The 27,914-nt window shown below is 30.3% G+C and overlaps 1 protein-coding gene across 2 annotated transcripts in view; it reads left to right on the top strand.

Annotated features, from left to right (window-relative positions):
- Positions 1-27,914, top strand: part of LOC143253613 (RRP12-like protein) — a 137,226-nt gene that overhangs the window by 50,307 nt on the left and 59,005 nt on the right. For both annotated transcript variants that reach the window (XM_076507730.1, XM_076507731.1), the window contains exons 7-13: positions 1,050-1,188; positions 8,190-8,320; positions 8,863-8,961; positions 11,355-11,446; positions 16,497-16,608; positions 18,764-18,935; positions 20,806-20,840. In XM_076507730.1, the coding sequence (XP_076363845.1) occupies positions 1,050-1,188; positions 8,190-8,320; positions 8,863-8,961; positions 11,355-11,446; positions 16,497-16,608; positions 18,764-18,935; positions 20,806-20,840 (780 nt within the window). The remainder of the gene's footprint in view (positions 1-1,049; positions 1,189-8,189; positions 8,321-8,862; positions 8,962-11,354; positions 11,447-16,496; positions 16,609-18,763; positions 18,936-20,805; positions 20,841-27,914) is intronic.

Below are 27,914 nucleotides of genomic sequence, written 5' to 3'. Positions count from 1 at the left end.
TTTTATATATATATTTTTAGTATACATTTTAAATACATTATTGACATTTTGATTCATTAATAAACTTTTAAAACATATTTAATCATTTCTAATTATAATACAATTTTTTTAAAGTGGGGTGCATTTTAAATTTAAAGTAATACTGTACATTTAACTTGTTTTTAATATATATTATTTTGAAAACAAGTGGAGTGCATGTTGTTCATTTATTATTGAATTTATTACCAACAAGCTGCATATACCTAGTGTAGAAAAAACCTCAGCCTGACACTCCTGTATACTTACGTTTACTACGTACACTATTAAAAAGTGAATTTTTTACAACCACCATAAAAATTGGAAAATAATTCTAAATTGTCATCTTTTTATGAAATGTCTACAAATTGTAACAAAAAATCACAATTGTTTGTCCTAAATAACTTAAAGCTTGTAATAGCATACATCTATTTATAGATAATTTTATTGTTTTATTGCACTTTAAACCATGTCTTAAGTAATAATCCTGTTACACAAGCTGTGAATCACTTGGCAAACATGCATCTCTTATTATTGTTTTGAATTGCTTGCCTCATGAGGAATTTTATTATTACCATTACTTTTTCTTATTTTACCTAATATCACCTAATATATTTGTAATTTTTACATTTTAGCTACATTTATAATAAATAATAGATATGAAAAACAAGAAATATAGTATTTATCTGGGTATTCCTATTTTTCTTGTTCTTAACTGTCAAAGAAACATTAGCATAATTTTTTAAAATCAATGGTATGATTGCAATAAATAGGTTTTTATTTAATTAAATTACATGCTAATATGACTTGCTAACTGTTTTGATGCTAATTTTATTTGTATACATTTATAATAAAGTAGTTTAAGTTTTAAGTAATACTAAAAAATTGATGTGGGTTTGGACCTTCATGATGGGAAAAGGGTTAATTGATATTTGTAAAAGCATTTGTAATGTATTCTGCATTAATAACATCTTTTTCTTATGAGTACTTGTGTGCTTGTAGGTGTTTATTTATTTCAAATGTATGATTTTAAGGTTCGTAAAGCTGCTCAACATTCAGTTTCTGCCATATTGAAGGGAAATAAAATCGTGACATCAAGTCAGGTAGCTGGTCATCACCCTGCAGCATCTTTAACAGCTAAATATTGTGTTGAAAAGATTGAGAAATCTGGAGGTAATATTTGGTTTTTATTTTAAAAAAGTTAATCTTTTACAATTGTTGTTTTGAAAAGAATTGCTTAATGATATAAGTGTACATTTTATGCAAAGAAAATAATAAAATGCTTAATAACATAAGAAATACAGCCAAACATAGTGTTATGATCATTTGACATAACTTGTCTTTCTCAATTATGTAGTTAATGATGACATTGGCTTTGTAGAAATTTCTTGTAATTCTTGATGACTAGAAACCCACTTGAAATAAAAATGTATCTCAAAACAGCTGTTATTGGTATTAACACTTTCACTGATAAGCAGAAAACAATGTTTCAACCTTTTTAGGTCATCTTCTTTGTTAACCTGAAGATGACCTAGGAAGGTTGAAACTTTCTCTGCTTTTCAATAAAAGTGTTAACACCCATATCAAACATACTGAGATACATTTTTTGTAAAAATGTATGTATTTTTGACTGAAAAACTGGTTGTAGAAGTGTGTGTAGTTTGGCTAACTTGGTACTATTTATATTTATAGATAAGCAGCAGGTCTTCTGGTAAAAGCTATTGCATAATTTCATTATACTAAGGTTTTTCTAATATTAACTGCTTACTTTTGCTTTTCTTCACATACCATGTTTGATTGGGTAACTTTATTTTTCAATATTTTGCCTTTATATATATAGACCTATTGTCCCTTACAAGATCCTGCTCAGTGGGAAGTGTTATCTGCAATGGTATACTTAATCAAAATCCACATAGTATAGGATTGTTCTGGCCTGATATAATGCTTATCCATGAGCTTGGATGAATAATACCATCTAATGTATTCTTATGGTCCTTATTTCCCTAAACTAGGCTCAATCCAGATCATACCTGCTGAAAGACTAGTATGAATAAAACAGGCAAGGAATCTCTGCCCAGTTTGAAACTTAATGCTGCTCTGTTTTTAGAAATAGGGATTTTGTGGTCACCTTTTGCACTGTCTTACAGTGATGTGTTTCTTAGGAAGATTTACATGGGAAGCAAAAAATTTTGCATATAGAGAGCAGCACTGAATCTGGAAAAACTAAATATGAGGGAGGTCTCCATCAGAAATACTTTTTAAGTGTTAGAAAATGTTAACACTTAATTTTATTTCAGCATTATTATAACTAAAATATCCACTATTGAAAAATTACTCTAAAAATACCCACTATTCATATGTAACACTCAAAGTATCTTTTATTTGCATTACACTGAAGATATATATTAATTTATTACACTGAAAATAAGTATTATTCACATACAGCACTCTGAAAATATCAGCTATATTGTATTACACTGACAATATCTAGTATTCACCAGGCTTCACGCTTACATTTTTTTTTTAGGGAGTTAGCCAGGCTACCAAAACATGCATTTTTTAGAGACCTGCAAGTATTTTTTTTGGGCCAAACCTATAACTCGTTGTAAAATGTACTCTGTAATGGAGGTTATCAGAAAAATCATTGAAATTGAAGAGCAGATCTTATGGAAATTAAAGATAACTTATTTCAGTTTATTTTGTTGTAAACTTTTACTTCATGGAGTAAAAAAATAAGCCAAACCAATTTATTTTTTTCAGACCACTTAAATGATATTTATTTAATATATGCTCAATAATTTCTGAAATTATGATGTAACAGCAACTTTTTGTTCCCATTTAAAGTAGCATTCTTTAATAATCAAAATAATGAAAAAAAAATCTGTGCATCACTGTCAATGTAACATTGTTTTGTGATCCTTTAAAGTAGTTTCCTAATCAAAATAAGCAATGAAAATTAATTAGTATGTATCAGTATCTGATGATGTCCCAAAATCTATTTCTTGGATTCTTCCTTCATTCCTTTTTTCATGAGTCCCATACACCTGCTTCTCAGTCTGTACTCTGCTAGCATTTGGTCTCATTGAGAGAAGTTATTGTGAGTTTTAAAGATTGATAATTGTTATGGGATCAGAGCCATTGGAGATGAATGGAGCATGAAAAGAAGCTGATCAGTGATTCTGATGGTTACAAGGTTGGTCAAGTGACAAACCCCACATAGTTAGAGTATAGAAAATAACATAAAATATAAAGTCTTACTGAAAACAAATGTCTGAATTGTATTTAGAATATTTCAGAGATTACGCAAGTAGTATTTGAGATGTTTGGGAAGAGGAATAGTTTTTTTTCAATCATGACATGAAATCACTTTGCACTTGGATTAGTAATGAAACAGTTTCTGAATTTACAAACAAATCTATAGTAAAAATATTTCATTAAAAATCTGATTTTTTGTATACAAAATATTTGTAAACTTTACTAAAAGTCTATCAAATTTTGTGAAGATACACATGCTGTATCAAAGGTTATGGTGCAAAAATGTGTAGACAAACTCATGTATGTTATACCAAGCCATAGTTAAAGGACTAATTTGTACAAATAACATCAATCATTATTACCAGTGGCATGTTTTCTAGTCCTGATATGAAATGTTTTGCTCTTTAAATAACATTTGAATTTTTTTTGCTGTAAGTTAACATATAAAATACCTTTGAATTTGACTGTGTAAATAAACTTAATGAATTGATTTGTATATCCAGACTGGAACCTACAGAACTAAAAAGTATGTATATTTGCTGTTATGGCGGAGTTACCCTGTGCATCATTTCTGGCCAGAAGTAAAACTAACAATCTGCATCATCTCTGAGACACGGTTGTTATTGTTTTTATTCTTCCATAGAGCCTCCCTTCAAGGTGATTTAGCACAGATGTCATTGCATTTTCAGTATTTCTGGCTCCTATCGACTCCTTACCCTTGAAGTCACCATTCTTAAGACCATATAGATGAGGTGTTGTTTTTCTTTTAGATAAAAAAAAAGTACAGGGTATAAAGAAAAATACGAAAAATGTAAAACATGAATGTACAAGCATGATATTTTCATAATACAGTGTTTCAGATTGGAATGTATGAAATTTAATCCTGAGTAATTTCTGATTAGATTATATGTTTACAACATGAATGAACAGTCTGTCTGATGGTCAGACTTGTGATGTAAGATTGTTCTCAGCAAAGTCATTATACATACTTTTTATTTTCTGAGTGAGATTACAATCTTCATTAACAATTGTGACACAGAATGCAATTGGATCTTGCATTTTCCTTTCAAAAGGAGAAAAGAGCTGAAATTATCTTTAATGATGAAAAAAAAATTGGCAAGAAAGAGAAATGTGTATAAACTTACCCGAGTCATGTGCTGCTGAAGAGGGGTAAGAGAAGCATTGATGGAAGCATTTACGTCTGTCACAGTTGAATTCACTTTCTGTGAAGTGAGCAACACATTTGACAGTTATCACCATATTTAGCCCAAAGTGGAAGAACTTGATCATGTCTTTCCACTTTAGAAGCTTCAAGAAGCCTTTGGCTCTGGTCTTAGTATCAGTCAAATACCATAGTATGCTTCAACCTGTTTCAAGAATGGCAGCAAACAGAATGAAGTTTTAAGAGACTGACTGCAATGACTGTTATAGTTATTAAAAACAAAGCAACAAAAAGAAAATGTAATAGGGTAGTCTACAACATTCAAAACTAATTTATAAAATCAGTCATTTATGATTTATAATTCAAACTGTTTTGATTAGTTCTGATTATGAAAGTTATTATATTACAGTTTACAATTCAGTCTGATTAAATAATCCCAATTCATTTTAACAGCATCACGTTGACCTAGTTAAAATTTATCTCGCATATCTAGAAAAACCAAGGTTTCAAGTCCTCTTGTTATCTGTTTCAACTTGCACATAAACTAAAAAAATATATAAAGGTTTTAAACACATCAAATTTCTGTATTTATAATTTTTCTTTTAATTTGTTTGATTCTATGCAGCAGTTGTCTTTTAAAAGGCAGGATAATGTATTGAAATTACATATCTATCTAGCAGCAGAATTTGAAAATATTAAAGAGGTATTGGGAAAAACAAAGTTTTAAAAGACTTTTGAGAAAGCAGGGTGGTGATACGAATTTGCACTTCATGATACTTCTGGTGTATAAGGCCAGTCTGAATACCATTATCAACAAGGTATGACTCCAGCAGAATAAATTATAAATACTGCATGTTTCTTTTCACAACTCTAGAATATTTTTTTGTTTTATTTTAAATATAAACACATAAGAAAAGATGTATGCAGTAGAAAAAAACCAAAACAAAAAACCAGTGGCTCATGCACACAGGCTGAATTTACTTATTCAACTTGTCAGTCTGAATAGAAGTGTGCCAAGCTGAATAAGTACATTGGGATTCAAAAGTAACTTAATTCTACATTTAAGACGTTTTTTTTTTAATTTTGGAAGACCGTTTCCAGATGTGTTTCAGTGCATTATTCAGAAGTCACCACTTTATCCAATAGTTTGTAAGGAGATCAAATACTAACTTGAATCATGCATGGAAGGTAGAGAATAGAATACACTGCTCATTGACCTAAAGCTCTGGATTGGTCAGTCATAGAAACATGCTTATTCCCTTCAAAAGGTTACATGTCAGATTAATTTCAATGAGTTTGTGTTACTAGAAACTGAAAATCACTGGCTCTTTCAGAAGATATTTGGAAACACATATCTGCTTTATGCATTTCCAAATGACTCGTTAAAATGTAATGTGAATCTATAGCCATGAAGAATATTGACCTCACAAATAAATTTATTATTGTGTTGTAAGTTCTGCTCTCATTGGTAAAAGCGTTATTTACCCAATATGGTTCTTGTGTTCGAATCAGCTGATTTACTAGTTGAGATAAGTTTTGTTCATGACTTCTTACAAGTTACATACATGCCCTATGTCTACGTATGGTAAAGGTTTAGGTATATTGAGAACTAGACTCGACATCTTAGAATGGCTACTGTGTTCACTGTAAGTTACATAAAGGATTTATAATCAACTTATAACTCCATGCATTAATTCAGTTAAATTAAAACCTGAACTTGTGAAAACTTCCAAAACAAACTAAGATGCTGATAAACATCAACTCGACACCATTTGTTCTGATTATATATAACAAATTACTGTTATTCTTTAAAAAATTGTAAGTAGATCTAAAGGTCCAGGTCTAAGGGTAGAAATTAATCTAAAAGCAATTCAAACAATTGTTCTGCATAAAGTTTGTCACTATAAACGAACTTTAGTAAGGTTGACAGTACATCAAATCCAGGTTTGAGATAGACTGATAGTAGAGTCTATCATTGATTCATTCATCCAATGTTTAGTTGTCAGAAATTAAAATTCCTGGGTATTTAGCCCTTTTCACCAATCAAGCATTTAATGACTTGAACTAGACCATAATGTAAAATTTGTGGAAATTCCATTACTTTGGAACTTTTAATTTTTTTTAATGAAAACATAACTCTTGAATCATAAACAAAAAAACAAACAAACATGCATATATTATATCAGAGTAGACCTAAAACGTCCAAAAAGCATCAGAAGTTTTTGTAACCTGAAGATGAATACTCTTACTGGAAATAATCTAATTTTTGGATTCTATATCCATTTTCTTCCCATTGTGCTATATATGTTTGTAATAATATCTTGTGTAATGTAAATATTAAATTTTTACACATAAGAGGATTGGCAAATATACTAATCCAATTATTACAAGGTCATATTAGGTGGGACTAGATTTTAAATTTTATGCATGGAATTCCTTCTTTGCATACAACACTACAGCATTCTAATACATTGTGCATTGAACAGTAACATTTCTTTCCACAGGAGTATTTCCTCTTTCATTTAGAATTACTAATTAGAATGATTCCCAGTGCAGAGAATGTGAACATTTTTGTGTTATTTTCATCTGCCATGGAGCTCTGAGCTGCCTAGCCTTTAAATAAGGCTTATCACAGCAGATCAGCAGTCAGTTTTGTTTGCAGCTTCACCATACACTAGTGTGGGTCCTTTGCGATAGCTCAATCAAATGAGAGGTACTTTAGCCAAGGCAGGCTTGCCTGGAACACATTACCTTAAACATGAATTGTTTGACCTATATACACAACACACATGCATACACTTCTTGTTAGGTATGATGTACGTCCTGTATATATTATATACCAACACAGCTATCATCTGCATCTTCAAACTAAACAGTTATTGTATTTGTGGATTGTATAACTGAAGAATGTTCATAAGTTTGGGAAGGTCCATTCATGGTTTGACATAAGTTATGCTCTGTTAAGAAATGCTTTGTCAGTTTTTGTGTAGTTAAATTTTTAATATTTTTTATTTTATAGAGCCGTGTGGGTTACCTAGCAGACACTTTTTATGGACCTGCCACCATTTTTTTAATCTAATAATTCTCAGGCCTCTGCTACTTTTGAGCCCTATTCACATTTAAACTGAAACTATCCACTGTTCACGTTTTAAACACAGTATTCATTATTCATTTGTTAAACTGCAAATATCTATTATAGAAATGTGTTTCCAGTGGCTAGCATGCCAGATCATGGACTTTAGTCCAACGTTTGCATTCCATTGCCAAAATTTAATATTGTTCCACACTTTGTGCTATGGATGTGTTATTAGAGATATGGTCAAATCCTACTATTTCATTAGAGAAGTTCAAGAATAAAAGTTTATTTCTGTGGATTAACTGTCTTCCATTCAGCCTGTATATTTCAAAATAATGATAACTATCACATACAATACTAAAATAGCTTTACACAAATATCTAAAAAACAGATGAAACCAAATGACATAAAATTATTTCTTATGATTAATAATTTGCTTATCAATATGCATGTATGTGTAGCATAAACGTATTTTACATGTAGATAAATTAATTTTCTTAACTTAACTGGGCTATACTGTATTGTTTTATACAATTGAAATATGAAATACAAAATTTTGTACAGTCCTTCCATGTGTTACTGTCAAAATTACTGTCATGTTTTGACTGTTATCAGATTCTTTAGTTAGATATTTTTGCAATGTGCTTTGCTCTTTAAAAAGTTGACTTTTTTGTTTTATAGGCTCAGGAGCAGGAGCAACAATAACATTACATGTATTAAGCCTTTTGAAAGAAATTATAAGGACCTTTCCATATAAAAGCTTGAAAGCTACTTGTGAGACATTGCTTAAAGTTATGACTTTGGGAAATATGGTAAGTTTACTCGTATAACATTTTTGGTTTGATTATTTCCTCTTGTAGTTAATTTAAGGTTTTGTATTGAAACAGTTTCTTCTTGAAAATAATTTAAGTTGATTCTAATTATTGAAAAAATGAGTGAAAATGTGTATTAAATTGGAGTTACAATTTCCTGATATATAAAATAGCTTGGTAGCTGTTTATATAAAATTGAAGACAGACAAGAGAGAGAAGAATATTGAAATTAATGGTTTATGGGAATTTATAATTGAAATAAATATGTATTTATTATGAATAAGGTGAAATATTGTAAATAGTTAAACAGGGGTTAGATGTTATTTGAAAGTGGTAGTGCATAATATGTGTCCATGTTTTATCTAGTAACTTTGAAGTCATGCAGTTACTAGCTACAAACATTAAGAAATATCTTTAAATATGCTTCAGTGCTATGTATATTAAATAAACTAACTGTTTAAAGAAACAAATAATGAAATTCAAAGCAGCTAAAACATGTCTTGATGATGAAGTGCTAACAAATTCTTATTGTCAATTATCAGCTTGTGACATCATGCTCTCTTCAAGCACTGTATGGATTGTTTGCTGGTGAATTTTCTCCTACCAACCTTACAGCTGAGCTGAATGCTCAGATTATTATGGTTAGTATACATATATATTTATATTTATCAATATGTACTTTAATTTCATATACAATAAACTAGAATTTGGTTTCTAAGGTCATTTAATATTTTGTTTGTAAGTTTATTTAATGTATGTAATGGTGTATAAGTTCAAAATAAATTAATTAAGCAATCAAATTAAAAGTAGCTAAACTGGTTTATGAGATCATGTAGAAATTATCTTGTTGAGCTTTAATATTAAACAAAAGTACTCATTGGCACTGAATATAGCAGATGTAGTGGTTGGTGTATTATAATATATTCTCTGCTTTCACTTGTAAGTTTTCTTAAAACAAAGTTTAGTAATTAATCTTGCACATTAAAAGATATAATTATAAATTGCAAATGATACATATAGAAGAGTAAAAATTGAATAATGGTAACTAGGTGGTGAAAATAGAAAAGTAAGTGGCATAATGCACTAGTATTTTGTATGCAAGCAGTTTGCTTAACACCGAGCTGTGTTTTCATGCTGTCATAGAGTTTAATATCCATAACCAAATTGCTGTATGGTATTTCAAGCATGTGAGCTATGAAATAATTGCTATTACTTCTACTGCCTGTACTTTTGTAGGCTTTATACTGGTAGGACAGTTTCTGAATAGTTGAATGCGAACCAATTACAGTCAATTATATATGCCTAGTAAACTTGTAACTAGAAATATGTATATAGATAGTAAGAAAATTATTATAAACAATTGAAAATCTGTTCAAGGAGAATAAAGAAAGCTTAGAACTTATTATTTTATTTATTATTTATTTTGTAGCCTTGTTTATTTTAACTTAAGTGATTATACTGTTATGCATTTAATTGTTCCACAGTAAAGAGGTTATATTCCCAAAGTATTTGTGCTTTATATTTTTTCTCCTTCATTTTAATAATCATTTCATATATACTTATATTTTCACTTGATGAATTGAGTAGTAAATTATGTGAAGTGAGACTTTACATCCATGTGTGCAGATGCAACACAGAAGCCTCGCTGCTGTTATTGTTTCAGGTTATAGGCGTACTGTCATAGCAGATAAATCTGTGGCAATAGCACTCAAATGCAGTGGGAATATCATATCTATCAGACAAAATCCAAATGCTTATGTCAATCTAGTCAACCATCATGGAAGATCAAATAAGTGTTTGAAGCTAAGTGCTCACACCCACCATGTCTCATTGTCTATAGCCACTACATTTTGTTGTACATGTTGAAAATCCATGGCTGCTGGACAGGTTAAACATTTGGAACCTTTGAAATATTTTTTTTTTATATATTGATGTTGCATATTTGAATTAACTTGTTATAAGCTCGTATATGAAGGTAACAGAATATTCCTTCATAGGAAACAATAGAAAAGGGCAATAAAAATCAACACCTCAACATATTTTTTTGTTAAGTAAATAAATGAATAGCTTTCAAACAAATTGATTTCATCAGTTGTTAATAGGAGATTGAAGCAGTGTTATAAAACAATAGTGAATCAAATATTTCATTATCAGTCCAGGTTATCAACTTATTGGTATAGCAGATAATTTCTATGACAGTAACACCCTAATGTATAGGAGATATCCTATCTATTAGGCAAAATCCAAATGCTGTTGTTAATCTCATAAGCCATTATGGAAAATGAAATTAAAGTATGAAGTTAAATGTTTACACCCACAACATTTCGGATTCTACTGCCTTTCACTGTATATAGGCAGTATATAAAACATTAGCATCAAGATGTTTTTGCAAAATCTATTGTAAGTTCCAGCCATAACAATAAAGGCAAAATAGATATTGTCTGTGGTAATAGCTCCAAAATGTTTAGGGGATATCCCACCTGCTAAACAAAATTTAAATGCTGATGTTAAACTAGCCATTAATCATGGAAAATCAATTAATGGTAAGCAGTTGAGTGCATGCATCCACAGTGTTTCTACTTCTACTGCCTTTCACTGTTTGCAGCCAGTTATGAAAAGGCAGTTACTCTTAAAAGTTCTTATAATTCCAAAAGTAGAAACAAAATGAAACCACTATAATATTTCTGCTAAATTCCACTCCCAACCTTCATCCTTACTAAAGAAAAGAAAGAAAGAAAAGATTGTAAATAAAATGATGTTAATTAATTTGGTAGTATAGGTTATTATTATTGAGTCAGTGTTATAATAAAATATTCAGTGGCAACATTTGCTCAGGTTTCTTAAGATTTTATGTAAATTATAAGTATTAGATTGAGAAACTTTAAACATGTAATAAGAAAACCTTTAATGATCTGGTGTGGTTTCTTAGTGTGAAAGAAGTTAGGCTACATCTCAAAGCTTTTTCTGTTATTAAGATATTATGCAAAATCTATCCATTAGTGTCTTTTTATGGTTTTTTTCATTTGTGTAATAGGCGTTATATGACTACCAACCAAGTATTAATGATGCACAACCTTTGATTGCTTGGCTAACAGTGATGTCCGGGGCATTTCAGAACCTTCAGAAGTAAGTAACGATAAAAACAAAAATACTTATCTAACAGTAATAAATGGATTACTATTATATTTTATTTGCTGGCTCCTTTTCAAAAGAAATGTTAAGATTTAATCATACCTTTTAAGAAAGACGTAAATGTACTAATGTGGTGTCGTGTTGTCGTAGGTATAAACTATAGTACCAGTTGGCATGTTTAGCACCTGCCTTACAAGTTTTATTCACAGTAAATTCCTGTCTTTTTGATAGTGCAATGCTGCTATGGTCACATCTGTTATTAGAGAATTATATTTGGACTTTCCAAAGTTCCTTAACCATATAATGATATGCTGCTCACTGAAGCTCTCTTTAAATTTTGTTCCAGTAATAATGCTAGTGAATAAAATTGTTTAAAACTTGACAAAAACTATGATAAAATTATTTAGTTTGATAAAAAGTAAATATTTATTTTTTTTCTTCTCTTTCTAATAAGAATTCATTATTTAATGTAGTTATTTGCACTTGGACTCTGAATAGTTCATCTGTAAGGAGATTTTTATATGAAGTATAAAAAATACTATTTATTATTTTACAGTTTTCATCTTTCACTTGCACTGTCTCAAGAACATCTTAAATAAATGCCAAAATTTTTTAAAAGATAAATGTTTATGGTTTCCGTTTTCTCTACCATACCACTGTAGCTGTTATCAATGTATTGTGGAATGAAATACTTAAACATTAAGAAATATAAATCTGTACATACCTTTCAAGTTTTCATTGAATAGCTTTAAAATATCTTCTTTGGGCCATATGTGTTATATCACATCTTTATCTTTTCAATTGGCATTTATTTTTCTCTCCTGTTCTTTACCATTGATTATTTATGACAGCACACATCGAGTTTTTGTGGGTGAAAGAATGTTATGATTGGCAGGGAGTTCTTAGACCCTGTCAAAATTTTCTTTTACATGTTTGATAATGTAAGCTTTGCAAAACAAGGGATGCTTTCATTATTTTATAAAATTGATTAAATCCTTGATGTAGATTTTAAAAAACAAATAATTCATAATTAACTAAAATGTGAAAGTAAAACCTAAATACAATTTGTCTTTTTAACCGTTACATACTGAGGTGAGAAACAATTCAACTACTATCATAATAAAAGCAGCCAACCCAACAATAGTACAAGCAGTTACATTTACCCAAGGATAAAAGCTTGGTGCTAATTTGAAAATAACAATTTTTTGATTAGAGTGTAAAATGAACTATAATGACTATAAACCTGTGCATGTAAGGTACATGTAGCTTCTGTAGCTTAACATTAATTACAGAAGGTGGGTGTGATTGATACCTGTCAGTGGTTGACAAATTTCCTTATTTCAACTGCATTCAGCCAAAAAACTTTGAAATGTACACATCATAAGGGCAGGTAAACTACATTCTTGTTTATACTTGCATGGACATGACTACGTCTTTACGCTTCAAGCTATACTTTGCTAAATTTCAATATTGTGTGTGGTTTGTACATCATATGACACAAAACCAAGAGATTTCATTATTGCTTTCACTGTTTCTTTTAAAATTAAATAAAAAGGAAAATAATATAATGCACTTAATAGTAATCATAATTTAATTAAAATACATTGATAGTAAAGTGGTTTAATTAAATTTGGAATATATCTCAGTGACAACATGCAGGGAGGAGTGTGAAAAGCATGTTAAAGGGTTATACAGTGTTATCCTTATGTTTATAAGGTTAAACATTAGTTGCAATAACTTTGAGCTTTCACAATATATTCCCAATTGGTAAAATTTTGTTAAAAAGATTACCAGTATTTTGTACACAAAGAATGAGATTGTTTTAATTAAGTATTTTAATTGCAATTTGCACTTAGATTCTGAACATTCTAATTAATACCAATGTATAGTGCAATGAAATGTTTAAATTAAAAATAGGAAAAATGTTCATACCTTTGATTTTTTTTGTCAAATGATGTTAGATTTTCTTCATGTTCTTATTGTAAGTTTTTACTTTTTCAGAAAAAGTTTATTTTTGATGTTTGATTTTCTTTCCAAATTCTTTAGCATTATTACTTATTGTGACACACGTCAGTGAGCATTCACAGGATTCTCTGTGGCAGCAACACTTTTGCTGTCATTAGAATGTTGAGACATTTGTTTACTTCACTGAGCCTTATAAACAGAGACAGTTTGACTTATATTTTAAAAAATTATTAAACCTTTCTAGTATACATTTTAAAATGTAACAAACACATACTTAACTAAAATATAAAACTAAAACCTAAATAAAATTTAATTGTCTATCTAATTAACATATTTATAGGTGAAAAAAAATGCTTAAGTACTGGGGCAGATGCAAGCAGCAAGAATGCCAAGAGTGTTTTACAATCTCTGTTGAATTCTTTGCTTCAGTTTTAAAGTAACTATTGGAAAACAGAATTTCAAAGTATATATGCAAAAACGGCCGTTTGGGTTGAGAAAATATTTTACGTAGAAGAGCGAGCAACGTTTCGACCTTCTTCAGTCATCATCAGGTTCACAAAGAAAGAAAGAGGTAACTGACCGGAAGCTGACCACATGTTTGGAAGGGGTTGTGTAACTGAGTGTCGGAATGTAGAGGGCAGTGTTAGATGTTTGAATATATAATTTTATATTATTTATTTTATTATATTTAATATAGGTATAAAGGCATTCCTTTATATTGGTTTATTTTGGGTTAAAAATACTACACTGACAAACACCACGCCAACATTATTTATAAAATACAATGTGATAACTGTCACGACTTCTATATTGGAGAAACAAGTAGAAAAATGGAAACCAGATTCAAAAAACATAAAAAGTTACCTTCACACGTTTTCGAACACTGCAAGTCAAATAAACACAACATAACCATAGAAAACACTCAAATACTAGATAAATAAACAAACATAAACAAATGCAAAATTAAAGAAGCCTTACTTATACAACAACTTAAACCCAAAATAAACCAATATAAAGGAACGCCTTTATACCTATATTAAATATAATCAAATATAATTATATATTCAAACATCTAACATCGCCCTCTACATTCCAACACTCAGTTACACAAACCCTTCCAAACATGTGATCAGCTTTCAATCAGTTACCTCTTTCTCTCTTTCTGAACCTGGCGATGACCGAAGAAGGTCGAAACGTTCGCTCTTCTACGTAAAATATTTTCTTAACCCAAACAAGCCATTTTTGCATATATATTTCTCTACAAGTGGGTTTTGTTGTCATCACTAAGAATTTCAAAATGTTTCTCTGTGGCTTATAAACATTTAGCTCAACTAAGTATAATTGGCTGAGATATTGGAACTGTATATGTAGAGAATGGCATGGTATCTGTAAAGAGTTTCAAGAAATGTATTTCTCTTTTTTCCCAACATTTTACAAAGAGCTTGACAGAAGAATGCTTAAATGGAACAAATAACCTAGTTTCTGTCTGGATGTAGAACTGTAGTGTACAGAAAAAAAATAAGTTACACAGATGAAAAGTTAAAATTTTCTTAATTTGTGTGTCAAACTGAGGTGTAAGAATTTTTCTAAGGTTTCTTTAAAATAAAGCAATTAAAACTTAGATAATATAAAACTTTGAACTATAAAGTAAATTTTAATGTTAATTTTATTGGTATACATTAATAGTAAGATTGCTCAATTAAATTCTGAATGTAATGAAATCAAATCTTGTGACATGTATAGTACAGGGGTATCCATAAGTAGGGTTAAAGGACATGATGTTATGAAGATGGGAGTCTCCAGTGCTATTTATAAAAATAGATAATCTTGCACATACACAGTAGATCATTTAAGACAGCAGCAGACTCAGAAAGCACATCATATTTCAATTGAGAATTAATACCCTATGTAGTTACAAAATAGTATCTTCAAATACCAAAAGCTATTGCAATAAAGTGAAATATGTATCATTTGACAATTAAAAACTGTATTAAGCAAATATTTGAAGTTTATGAAGACTCGAGTCAATTTTTCACAAAGTTTTTAAATGTATTGTAAAGTAAATGGTTTTCTGAGAATGATAACTGAAAAAAGAAAGTTGTAGCAATCCCATTTGATCACACACCTCTCAAGCCTACCGTGCATAGCCAGTAGATTTTTGTGTTTCCAGTTGACATAAAAGTGGTTTTGAGTCATTGCCTATGTACTGTGGAATGTTTGTCAAATTATGTGGTTTAAGATTTGCTTTGCTATCTCTTACAGAATCTTTTTTGTAAGTTGTGGTGCTGGGCAGTTGTTCTCAACATGAGATTGATAGTAGTAGTTCCAAGGGCAAATTGGGTCTAGAAACATTCTTCTTGTAAAGTGAAATTAACATTCTGTAAAACAAAATGTTTTTAGAGTTAGTTAAATGGGTTTTGAGAATGAAGGTGATGCAGTTCTGATTATATAAAATAAATGTTTACAAAAATTTGTGAAGTTCCAAATTAATTCAAAGTTTCTAGTGCTTAAAATTCTTTAACACTATGTTGCTTTCCATCAAAAATTTCCTTGATTCTTGTTTCATCTGAAGATAATATTGTTTAATCCATCAAACAATAGGAACTTATTATTTTTGACAATTTTTTGCACATTTGTTAAGTTTGTATTTTAGCACCTTGAGAAATAAAAAAACTACAGCCTTGAAACTGCTATAAAATAAAATTATTCAACTGACTTATTTTAAGAATTTGATAAAATAGGATATTTTTAAGTATAAAATTCATGTATAAGCTATGAAAAAAAGATTGTAAACGTAGTGAAATGTGAAATAATAGAATAAGTAATGCTTAATTTAATCATGTACATTTAATAATTTATTAATGATATGTAATTTCATAAGGACCTTTTAATGATTCAGTATATTGACAAAATTTTTTCGATTATAATGTCATTTTGTTTAACTTAACTTGGTAGTGTTCATCAGTTTTAAATATGTAGTTATTTAGTACTTGTTTTCTTGTGTTTCTATGTGCATTTTTGTTTGAATGTAAATGCTAAATTTTTTTCAGTATTTGGAATTTTTGTATTTCTCTTTCAGGTTAGATTTCCATCTTTTTACAGCTCATGCTCCTAAATTATTTGAAACATTAGTACAATGTTGGTTGAGTGAAAAAACTGACGTTTTAGTGACAGTAACAGCCATTCTTCAGGTATTTTCAACAAACAAAAGTATTAAGATCAAAACAATTAGACTGAGATATGGTTAAAATATACATATTAACCATGTGCCCCATATCAACAACATTCTTGTTTTTTAATGATATTATGTTTTAGCTGTCTCAGTTTTACTGTTGATGTTACTTTACAATATTTCCACATGTTATCAATGAAAGTATATGTGTGTGTTTGGTTGAAATATGATTCCTTAATTTTAAATAAGTATAAGTTCGTCTTATAAGAATTGACTTAAATTAAACAATTGTTGGTTTATGCCTTCACTTTACAAGTCATGAAGGTTGGGTGGAGATCAAACAATATTTTTATAATATTAAACTTATGTGCAATTTCAAGTAAAATAATCCCTTGTTCAAATGTGCAGGACAACTAGATAAATTGAAACTGAAAAACAAAAAATTGTTTCATGTGATATTTTAAAAAAAATTACATTCAAAAGTTAGAACTTCATTATCAGTGCTTTTCAATAAAATTAGTATCACAATGTAACTTATAATTTAGATTTTTATATATTAGTTAAGTTTTAATTTTTAATCTCAAAATATTTGAAAAATTTAGTCTTTTCTTTTGTTGTTATATGATGTGTAAGTGTCCTCATTTCTCTCCCTTTTAGTTTATATAACTTAATTAGTATAACATGTACATTATGTAAATAATGTAAACACAATCTCTAAATAATTACAAGGTCATTTGGATAGTTTTAATCTTCTTACTGTATCATTTGCTGAGTTATTAATAAAGTTTTCTGTCTCAAGACAGAAGCAGTACCCACTTGTCTTCAACTTTCACTGCAGTTTTCAAAATCATGTTCCTGTTAGAAAGTACATGTTTGTAACCAATAAAAAGAGCAAATTGTTTATTTCAATCTAAAAACTGTTCTTTTGGACTTGGCAGTAGCAATAGGCATTAGTCCAGAAGAATTAACTGTGTTTAAACACAGTTAATGCTAGTAATTTAATGTTGTGGATCAATCAAAGCACAAATGTTATGATTTTTTACAGTTACACAAATGTTGAGATTTGTTTTACAGATTTACACTAAAAATTTCATTTAACTACTGTATTATCAATGTGTGTCAATAAACTTGTTATAAAATTATTGTTGAACTCATATGATAAACCTTTTTACATATCTTCAGTCTTTTAAGAAATATCTATGATTCTCTGTTGTGATGCAATTAAACGTATTTATAACCAGTAGAAAGAGCATACTCTAAATTTCATAAAGCAGGTACTTAATTTGTTGTCAAAGCTGATAGTTCACAAGGAGAGCTTGATGTGTTTAGACTAAAGATATTATGAGAAACAATGGAATTTTGTAATGTATTTATAGGTTAGTTAGAAAACCAAGCAAGCTGTAAGAGTTTTGAGATCTTCCATTATAGTGCCTGATTTTTTTTATTCAAAAATAAATATTTGAAAGTTTTGTGTATTACATCTTAAACAACCACCTCGAGGTTAAAGTAAGTGCTGATATTTTTGTTTTAAATGTGTTTTATTATTGTTTCATATGAAGAAAAGTAACTAAACAAAAGGTAAAAATTAGGAAGCTATTAGATTGGATGAAAGACTTAAGTGAAAAACTCAAAGATTTTTATGATCTCTCTGAGTAATACATGTGGGCTGTCATCACAGGATAATATAACATTATTTTTTTTTACCCTGTACTTTGTTGTACTAGTTAGATATTGTTTGAAGAAAAATAAAACAAATGGAAACAGTTGTGAAAAATTTAGGAAAAAACTTTTCAGATAAATATTATAAAGGTCTTTCAACCTGCAGTCATTCCAGAAATGAAACAAGGTATTTTTGATTTTATTCCATGTTTTCCAACTTCTGTTACAGAGGAAGTATAAAAGCTTACTGAAAAAAATGTAATATTTTGAGGCATTACAGGTTATGTAATTGAAATATGAAACTACAAGATGAATAAATGTTGTTAGCTTAAGTAATTGTAAATGTCTTTGTACATTTGACAGCCATATTAAGGAAAACAATGAATTTTTGATTTCATATTTTTCATGTTCTCACTCACTCTACTTTTTTTTTTTTTAGTTAAGGATTTATCAATCTCAGAATCAAGTGCTAAGTTAACAAAGTAACACTTAGTTGTAAATTTATTCTATTACAGTCACTGATTAACAATTGTATCAAACCATCTGTGGAGGAGTTACAAGCTGTGAGTGAATCTGAGGCCATTACTTTTGTCCAAAAGATCTTTCATCCTTTAGAAGCTGCTTTAAAGTATCAGTATCATGTTGCTTGGGGAGAAGTGATAAAAGTTTTAACAATTTGTTTTGAGGTAAAAATGGACTAATGTGTGGATGAATACCAGTTACATTTATTTAGTATATTGTTTTTACTTTTTTAAAATACAAAGTCAGCTTGCTTAATTTATGAGTGCTATAAATATTAAATTTGTTAATATTAAACTAGTATTTAGTTTCTAAATGTTTAACCAAAGTCGTTTGTGTTTCCAACAAAAATATAAATTAAGTCAATTCATTAAATCACTGCAACTTGACTAACAAAAAAAAACATCAATGATCAAAAAGAGCTAATCACAAAATATTATATACAAACAGCTATCAAATCACTAATAAAACAATCTTGATATATCTATTTGTCTTCCACAAGTAGCTTAGCTGTAAATCTGAGTGCTTATAATGTGTAAAGTTGGATATTGATAGTTGTGATAACCCATTGTATAACTGTGCTTATTGTAACTGTGTGCTTTTTATCATTAAAGTTTATTGCCAACAAATCACAGAGCCCCACTGTAAAGAATTCTGCCTACCCATTTATAAAGACTTGACACACTTTCAATAATTTTTTTTATTTTTTCTTAATAGTGTATGACTATCTCTTATTTATGTTTGTTATCACCTATAATAAAAAGTCTAATAATAATAATAATAGAGGACAGTTCTGCATCTGTATACCTCACACAGTTATCAAATAATCACAATACTAATACACCACTAAAAACTGAACTAGAGTCAAGAGGGACATGCAAGGGAATGCTCCTTGCTAGGCAAGTCCAATGCAGGAGGAGGAAGGAAGACTTAGCAGTTCATTCAAATTTATAGTTGGTGATGGTGTTATAACTGGGGAGCACTGGATTATTTCAAACAAATTGTAATCTTTGTAAATTACTTAGTTGCTTCACTTTAAGAAAAAAGCCAAATATTAATTCTATATTTACTTTTCTTTTTCACATATATAAATAAAATAATTAAAAATAAATGTTGTTAATTTGGCTGTTTTATAACAGAACACTATTCTTTATACATTTGTGTAGTTTCGATAATGTTGTGAAGTCAGTCTGTGACTAAAAACTGAAATGTGGAGATTTTTCATATTTTTATTTTAATGAGTTCTTACTTCAAAGTATGACAGATGTACTCGTTTTAAGTTTCAGTATTTGTAGACAGAAGCAAATTGAAACTTGAAATAAATGTCAAAATGATAAATTACTCTTAAGTGGACCCAAGAAGAAACATTTGTCAGTTTTTCTACAGTTGTTATTTTTCTGTTTTTCCTAGTATTCATCTGTCCCTTCATATCATTAATAGCTTATTTGTAAAAGATCTTATAAAATATTTTTTCTGTGTATATAATTTGCTTTTGAGTACATAATTGACTAAAGATATGGAACAATTATTCAATACACATTCATTTTGCATTCAACTATAAAAGAAAATTCTAGTAATTCATTTTGGTAGACTTAAAAACTTTCAAAACTGTGGCTTGTGTGAGGTCAGTGTAAATATTTGCATTTAGATACATAACAATGGTGATCCGACATGGCCTACTTGTTACGACACTCGACTCGCATTCTGAAGGTTGCGGGGTTGGAACAATATGTTTTTTATTTACGAGGGTATATTAGTACAAGAGTAATGCAAGAGTTTGCAGAATGGATGGTGTTGATTAGAAGTCTTCTTTCTTCTCTATTACTTTAAAATTAGGGATGCTTGTTCAGGTAGCCTTCTAGTAGCTTTGTGCAAATTTCAATAAACATTGTGTAATAATGAAACTTTTAATTATTTATAGTGTTGTTTTTAATTTGGACTGTTGAAGTAAAGTAATTTATTCCAGTTTACTTGATTTTTGAGTTAACTGTTTGTTTTGCTAGATTTTATTTGATTTGCATTTTATTTTATTTTAGGGGATTTGGAAAGAAGTTTCATCCAGTAATGAAGAAGGTAGGTGTTTGAAAATATGTCATAGTATTTTTTAAAAATAAAAATCATAATGTATATTTATTTGAATTAATATCACAAAAACATATGTTGGATATACAAGACTATTTTGTATAAGCATTATTGTTTATTTTGTTTTGTAACCTAATATATAATAATTTTATAGTTTTAAGGAGTACTGAAGGTGGATTGTTTTAAAAATGATAGTTATGACGATTTTGTTACTAACCCTGTACAAGTTGTATGTTATGTTTGCAAGTACATTGTTGTCTAGGCTTATTAATATTGTTGATTTCATTTACTTAAATCTTTGGTATTTTTTTCATTATCTTAAGTGATTAGTGTTAATTTACAGTGCTGCTTGTGTAATTTAGAGAAAGTTGGAGTTCTCAATGAACAACATATAAATATAAGTGACAAAGTAAGTGTAAGTAAATAAAGTGCAGTTCAGTCAGAAACTTGGTGAAAGTAAACATGAAGTTATGCAGAATGTGAGTGATTAGCTATAATGAATGATATTTTAAAGTGATTTTCACAGTCTAATAGAGATAAGGAAAATAATTTATCTTGTCATAGGGTGTTCTAAAGTAATTGAACTTGCTGTGTGTCCTTTAACATAGGGAGACAAATATTTGAAGTTCATGACACAACTGTTGTAACCTGTGGGGTTGTGCAAGTGTATTATATGCTAATAATATTGTGATAAGAGCAGATAATTTTTTTTTTTTATTCTAAAGTAATTGAATCAGCCTAAGTGAACTTTTAACAAGAAAACAGAGTTATTTACGTGTTTGAGACACAACTGTGATATCCATAGTGTAAAGAATTTTTGTGTATAGTTTGACTTGTTTTGGATATATTATTTTAAATAAGTGCATTGTGTGCTATCCATTTATTATTCAAATTTATTACCAACAAGTCATAGCCACTGTAGAAGAATTTAGTCCATATGTGTTTATAGAACCCTAACAAATAAACTCGATACATTTCTAGTGAAAGGGGATCTCTTATTTTTCACTTACTTTAGATAAAGGAACTGATAGAACATTAACAAATATTTTTATTTTATGGGAGAATTTTTATTATATACTATGTAATACGTTTATTGTATGATATTGTATAACTATTCTTATGTTAAAATCCTGGAACTTGTAATGTGTCACATAAATATAAATTTTTATGTTTGAGACCTTATCTACAACGTGCTTTTTATTCATGTAAATATAAATATGATTTCTTATAGTTAAAAGTTTAGTTTCAATAACTTAAGGCTGAATCAAAGCAACAAATGTTTGTCAAACTTTGATTATTCAAAGTATTCTTGTAGCAGCATATTTTTTGGCCATTCTGGTTATAATAAGTTTTAAGTTTGAAAGGCAAAAGGAAATATGAAGTACAATATAACTTTTGGCATAAAGAGCGGATTTTATTAAAATAACACTGATTTCAGGAAAGTATGATGTGGATATTTTCTTTTATAACCTTAGAGATGTCATTATTTTGTAAATAATATAACTAATATGTTATGAGACAGTACAGTATTTCTTCTTACATGTATAGCTGTTATTGTTTAGTGCTACCCTTTATGTGCAAAAAATGTTTTCTCATGCCATAAACGTTGAACTCCCACATACATCATGGTCAATATAGTTCAACTGCATCTTGCATGTAAATCATCATGCAGTAACACCTACCAGTAGGAGTGTGTCACATTCTCCTCATGCATGTAACTCCCTCCATGTGGTTTTACCAAACTGTCACTTCTTGTTAGATGTTGATCAAGTGTAGAGATTGTGCTTTTTTTTGTGTTGATTTACTTCATTTGTTTATTTGTTACAGTTTGTTTTGTCTGTAGTACTTTGCTACTTGCTCTTGGTTGTTGAAGAGAGTTAACTCACTTTTACACTAATCATAATATTGCACTTAATAATTTTTATTTAATTAAATAACACACCATAAAGTATAAAATAATATTCTACAAAAGTTAGACAAACTCTCTAATCTTTCAAACATTTTTTAATTTTCTAACTATGCAACAAGAATCATGAACTTTCTCATGGGAATGAAGTTGGTACTCTGAATAAAACTTACATTTGACCATTCAGAATGTGTGAAGGTGGTTTTTTTGTCCTTTGAATTTAGTTTCAATTTTTCTGCTTGCTTCTCTAATATAGAAGTTGTGGCAGTTGTTGCATTGTATTTTATAAATTATATTGGTGTTGTGTTTGTCAGTGTAGATTTTACATAGTATGGACTTTAATTTTGTACCTAGTTTTTGAATGAATTTGATGTTTACTGGAATGTTGTTTTTTGTTATAAGTTTTTCCAAATGTTGACTATTTTTTCACTGATGTTGGGAACATATGGCATGAAGCAGTATAAGGTTTTGTAGTTTGTTGTATCTTGGGATTTATTACTGTTTGTTTGTTGTTGGTCTTGGTGTGTGCATGTAATTGTTTTCACATTTCTTTGAGGAAATTTGTAGATGTTGAAGTGTTTTATTTTGTTGATTTCGTTATTAATTTTATTGGGTGAGCATAGCTTTGTAGCTGTATTTATTTGGTTTCTTAATATGTTTCTGAAGATGACCTAGAATGGTTGAAACGTTGTTCTCTCCTTATCAATAAAAGTATTAATACTCATGCCAGCCATTCTGAGATACGTTGTTATTTCAAGGGGGTTTCTCGTCATCAAGAAAGTTGAAGACTAATATATTTAGTTTGTCTGAGCAATAATGATTTTATAGAGAGTAATTTATGTTTAATTTTGTACTTTCTCAAAGGGTGCTGGATAAAATAGGGATGATAACATATAAAGAAAAAGGGCCATTTGTCATACTAGGGGAAATTCAGGATTTTTTAAAATATTGACTTGTAGAATGAAAAACTTACGTTTATATACTATTAAAATATGGATTATTAGCTAAGATTTTATGCTATTCTAATTAGTATAACAAACAAAAAGTAGTTTAATGAAATGTTGAGAAATATTTTAAAGGTTACAGGGTTAACCTGAATTCCAAAGTTTTTCTTTTAGAAATTCTGATATTATTCAAATGCAATTATTGGCTTCAGGTCAGGGGGTCTTGACTGAACATTTTTTTGTTATCATTTGTTGGAAGATTGATCTTTATGTAAGGCATCCTTTTTCTCCTGATAATGTTTAGGTTTCTCCCACATTTTCTAAACCTATTTGTGATGAGGAGGTTTTTGATGGTTTTTTTCTTTCTTCTGCCTTTCTATGCATCTTTTATGCAATCTACTAAGCCTAACTCTGCTTTTTTAGATTTGCCTTTTCAGGTATGTTCCATTTTTGTTTTCATATGATATTATTTGTTAACATTAAATCTGTCATTTGAGTTTTTTGTGTTTCTTTGTTCTAATACAAAGGCTCATGATGAGCATTTTGTCTCTCACAAGAAAGCTGGTGTTAGCATGCCTCATCCTCCATAGGCTTCTGATTTTAATGCTTTGGTTAATCATACTTTTCTTGGCTCTCAGCTGTTGAAGTTCCTTTTTCACGTACAAGGGGTTTTCCATGATAATTCTTCCATTTTCTTACCTTTGTCTTACATTTACAACTCTTTTACAGTACATGCCCAACATACATCTTCTTTTTGAGGTACTTCACCAATCTCCTGTGGAATTTTCTGGGGAATTCACTTTTCCTTCATAGTCCTCATATTTTTGTTGCTGTTGGGATCTTACTGGGAAGGACACTGCATTTTTGCAGGTTTTTATACTTCACAGTATCTTTTTGACTTTCATGTGGTTTCTTTTCTCAGTGTGTTTGTTTTTAGAGATTTTTTTAGAGTCTTTGGATTCATGTATGAAATCTGCGATTAGGTACCTTCCCATTTTCCTGGGGTCTCACGTGTATCGTTTGTTGGAGGAAACTGTTTAGTCATGTGACATGTGACTTGCACCTCATATATTCATTTCTCACTATCTTTGTAAGGTAGCTGTTCCTTCTATGTTGAGTATTTCTTTCTTTCAACCTTTTTTTTTTGATCCCACTTGGTGGTGTGCATTGCCTGTTCAGTTATGCTTCTGTAATATACACATTCCAGACTATTCCCATGAACTTATATGGGTAAAGCAGAAGGGGATAGCTGCCAATTGCTGCTTTCTCTTTGACTGAATAAACCAGGAGTGGTCAGCATTAAAAATAGGATTTTTGTGGTCAAAAACTTATTGCACCGTTTCTAGTGTTGGTGTTCCTTAGAGTACCTATTGCATTTTATCCCACTTTTTCTAGTGAAATATGGGAGTCCTTAACTTTTTAGTTCCCAGCTGCAAGAACTGTGACCATGGAGGAGTCCTTCCAAATATGTTTACTTCTATTCAGTAGAGAGCAAAGCAGTGGTCTTCTGCTGGTGTAGATGGTGTGCAGTCCTCCAGCCATATGATCCACCTTTAGGCAGTTAGTCCCAGAAGTTAATGTTGCACTTAGCTTCTGTGCAATTCTGTTGTAAGGGTGAGGTTGCTTGTATTTTCTAGATTTAATCTACTTTTGTGCAGTTGAGACCTGGATGGTTAAGTTGAGCTCCAACTTTTATGTGGTCTTATCTGTTGAATGATGTTGCATATATCTACAAATAAATAATCTAAACAACCATGAGATGGGTCCCAGGGATTGATGTTGCATACAGCTTCTTTGCAGTTCTACCTGGAACATGAGGTTGCTTATATTTTATAGGTGCAATCCATTTCTATGCAGTGGGACCTGTAGATTGCTATTGCACTCTAGCCTTTGTGCAGCCGTATTTAGAGGATAGTGTTGCTTTAGAGTAGAACTGTCACATCGCAGTTTATTCCTTTGATTGGGATCCTCACCATCACATCACTTGGTTGTTGGTTCTCACTGAGTGCTTTGGATTAGAGCTGGACCAATTAACATAAATCCTCACAAATATTGGCAATGTTTCCTCTTCCTCACTCAGTTTGTCTCAGGATCTCTACCCATGTGCAATGGGTCCCAGAGGTTAATGTTGTGCCCAACTGCTGTTTGGTTCTATCTAGAAGGTACAATGGTATATATTTGTAGAGGCAGTTTACTTCTGTCCAGTGGGATCCAGAGAGTGACATTGAGATCTTGCTATTGTGATATCCTATCTGGAGGATAATGTGATTATGGCAATATTTCTTCCTCACGTGCTCCTCCTGAGGGTGTTTTCATGCCTGAGGATGATGTGCAGTGGGGTGCCATTCTGATTAGGTTTGAATTTGATATGACTTTCTACATTGGCATATCTCTTCCTACTGCGTATCACTTAGATGTTGGGTTTTTAGATGTGTGGTTGGTTGTACATATGTATTCCTTCTTCCCTTCTATCAATTTATTAGCACAGTATCTGCATCAATTCTACTTAACTTGAGGTGGAGATAATATGGACGTTCCTACTACAGCTCATTGGATTGTGATTGCTGTTGAAATCTGCTGCAGGACATGCAACTGATGGGTAATTGCTTTCTTAAATACACTACAAATTGTATGTAGTTTATTTATTTCCAAATATTGTCTGCAGGACTTCCATGTCTATAAGTGCCTCTGATAATTTTTGAATCAGGTACTTATTATGATCTGGCTGTTGACTTTGCATCATTCTCTTCATCTCTCATTTCTTGCACCCAGCCAGTGAAGCACTACTGTTTGGTCTTCTCATTCCTTTCCAACTTTTGCATTTAAATCTTCCATCATACTACTGATTTCCTGAGATTTGCAGATGCTCTTTGCTTCATTGATATTTTCATAAAATTTATCAATTTCTTCTTTGGAGCTTGCTAATGTGAGCACATATACAATTCAGCCTCGTTTATCCCGTTAGATGTGGGTCAAAGTAATTAATGGCAACATGTTGTGGTGCTGTATTGCTAGGTGTCACTGTATGGGGTCTACTCTGTGATCAGACTGGGGCCTTATAGGCACAGTGTATACCCCTATAACTCCCCAATTGTACTCACCTTTCTGTGTTCCTGTTTGATACTGCAATATGAGTGCCCATAATAGTGGATGTTTCACAAACATAAAATGGAAGAAAATATTTGGAACTGAGCTAAAATGAATAATTAAGTGTTGATTGTTGTGTTTTGATGACTGATATTCAAGTCTGGATTCTACCTCAAGTATAAGAATGATTCTTTCAGATATTGCCCCGAGAAGGTTTTTTTGCAGTTTTTTCATCTGTTTGGATCCCTATTTCTTTTTTATGTTATTTGACTGTAGAATGCATTGTATTCATCTTATTTACCTGCATCTATTCTGCATTTATTTGTTTGGCTTCACTTATTCCCAGGATGCCTATTTTCATTTCTTTCACATTTTCTAGCATTCCGGCCTGGCGTAATGTTTTTACACGCCAGGTTGCTATGTTGATGTTTTGTTTGTGCTTGTGGACAGGCAATGAAGGACAGTCAGGTTTCCTATTGCACAAGACATTTCTGACTGAGCAAGGGTTTTTTTCTCCTTACATGAAAGAGGCTCCATTCATGATGTTATCAAGTAACTGTTTTCTGTGTCTGACCATGTTTATTTTTGGTATTTTACAATAGTACCTTCTGTTGGATGAGTTTAAAAGAGGTTACCACTTCTCTTCTCAGAAGATTCTCTGCTTGCATGAAACTGTTTATTCTGAGGTAGTAGCTTTTCAGCTTTCTTCACTGGCTTCCCACTGGGTTTGTCATTAGTTTTGCTCATGTCTGAGTAAGGGACCTTTCCAAGTATTACTAGTCAAGTTAGCTGGTTTTAGGGTAACTTACAAAGGGGTGGGTCAACCACATCCTTAGACCATATGTTGACCCTGCTTCCCTGACAGGTATTACACCATCAAATTGGGAACCTAAGCATACAATATAATATTAGTGGTGACATAAATATTTTATGAACAGAATATACACTTGTTTTTTTACTTAATCAATTAACAGATATTCTACTTTGGAAATATATATTGTGTTTTTTAGTGTCATTCATTATGCTGTGTTAAAAATGTACTAGACTAAATGCATGTATACGTAATAATTGTGTACTGTTTGCTTCCTATGTCCATGAAGAAATGATTATGGTAAATTGTAACATACT

Source organism: Tachypleus tridentatus, chromosome 6 (genome assembly GCF_004210375.1).
Source record: "Tachypleus tridentatus isolate NWPU-2018 chromosome 6, ASM421037v1, whole genome shotgun sequence".
Taxonomy (NCBI): Eukaryota; Metazoa; Arthropoda; class Merostomata; order Xiphosura; family Limulidae; genus Tachypleus; species Tachypleus tridentatus.
Note: the sequence above shows the minus strand (reverse complement) of the source record. Positions and strands in the feature narration are given on the sequence as shown.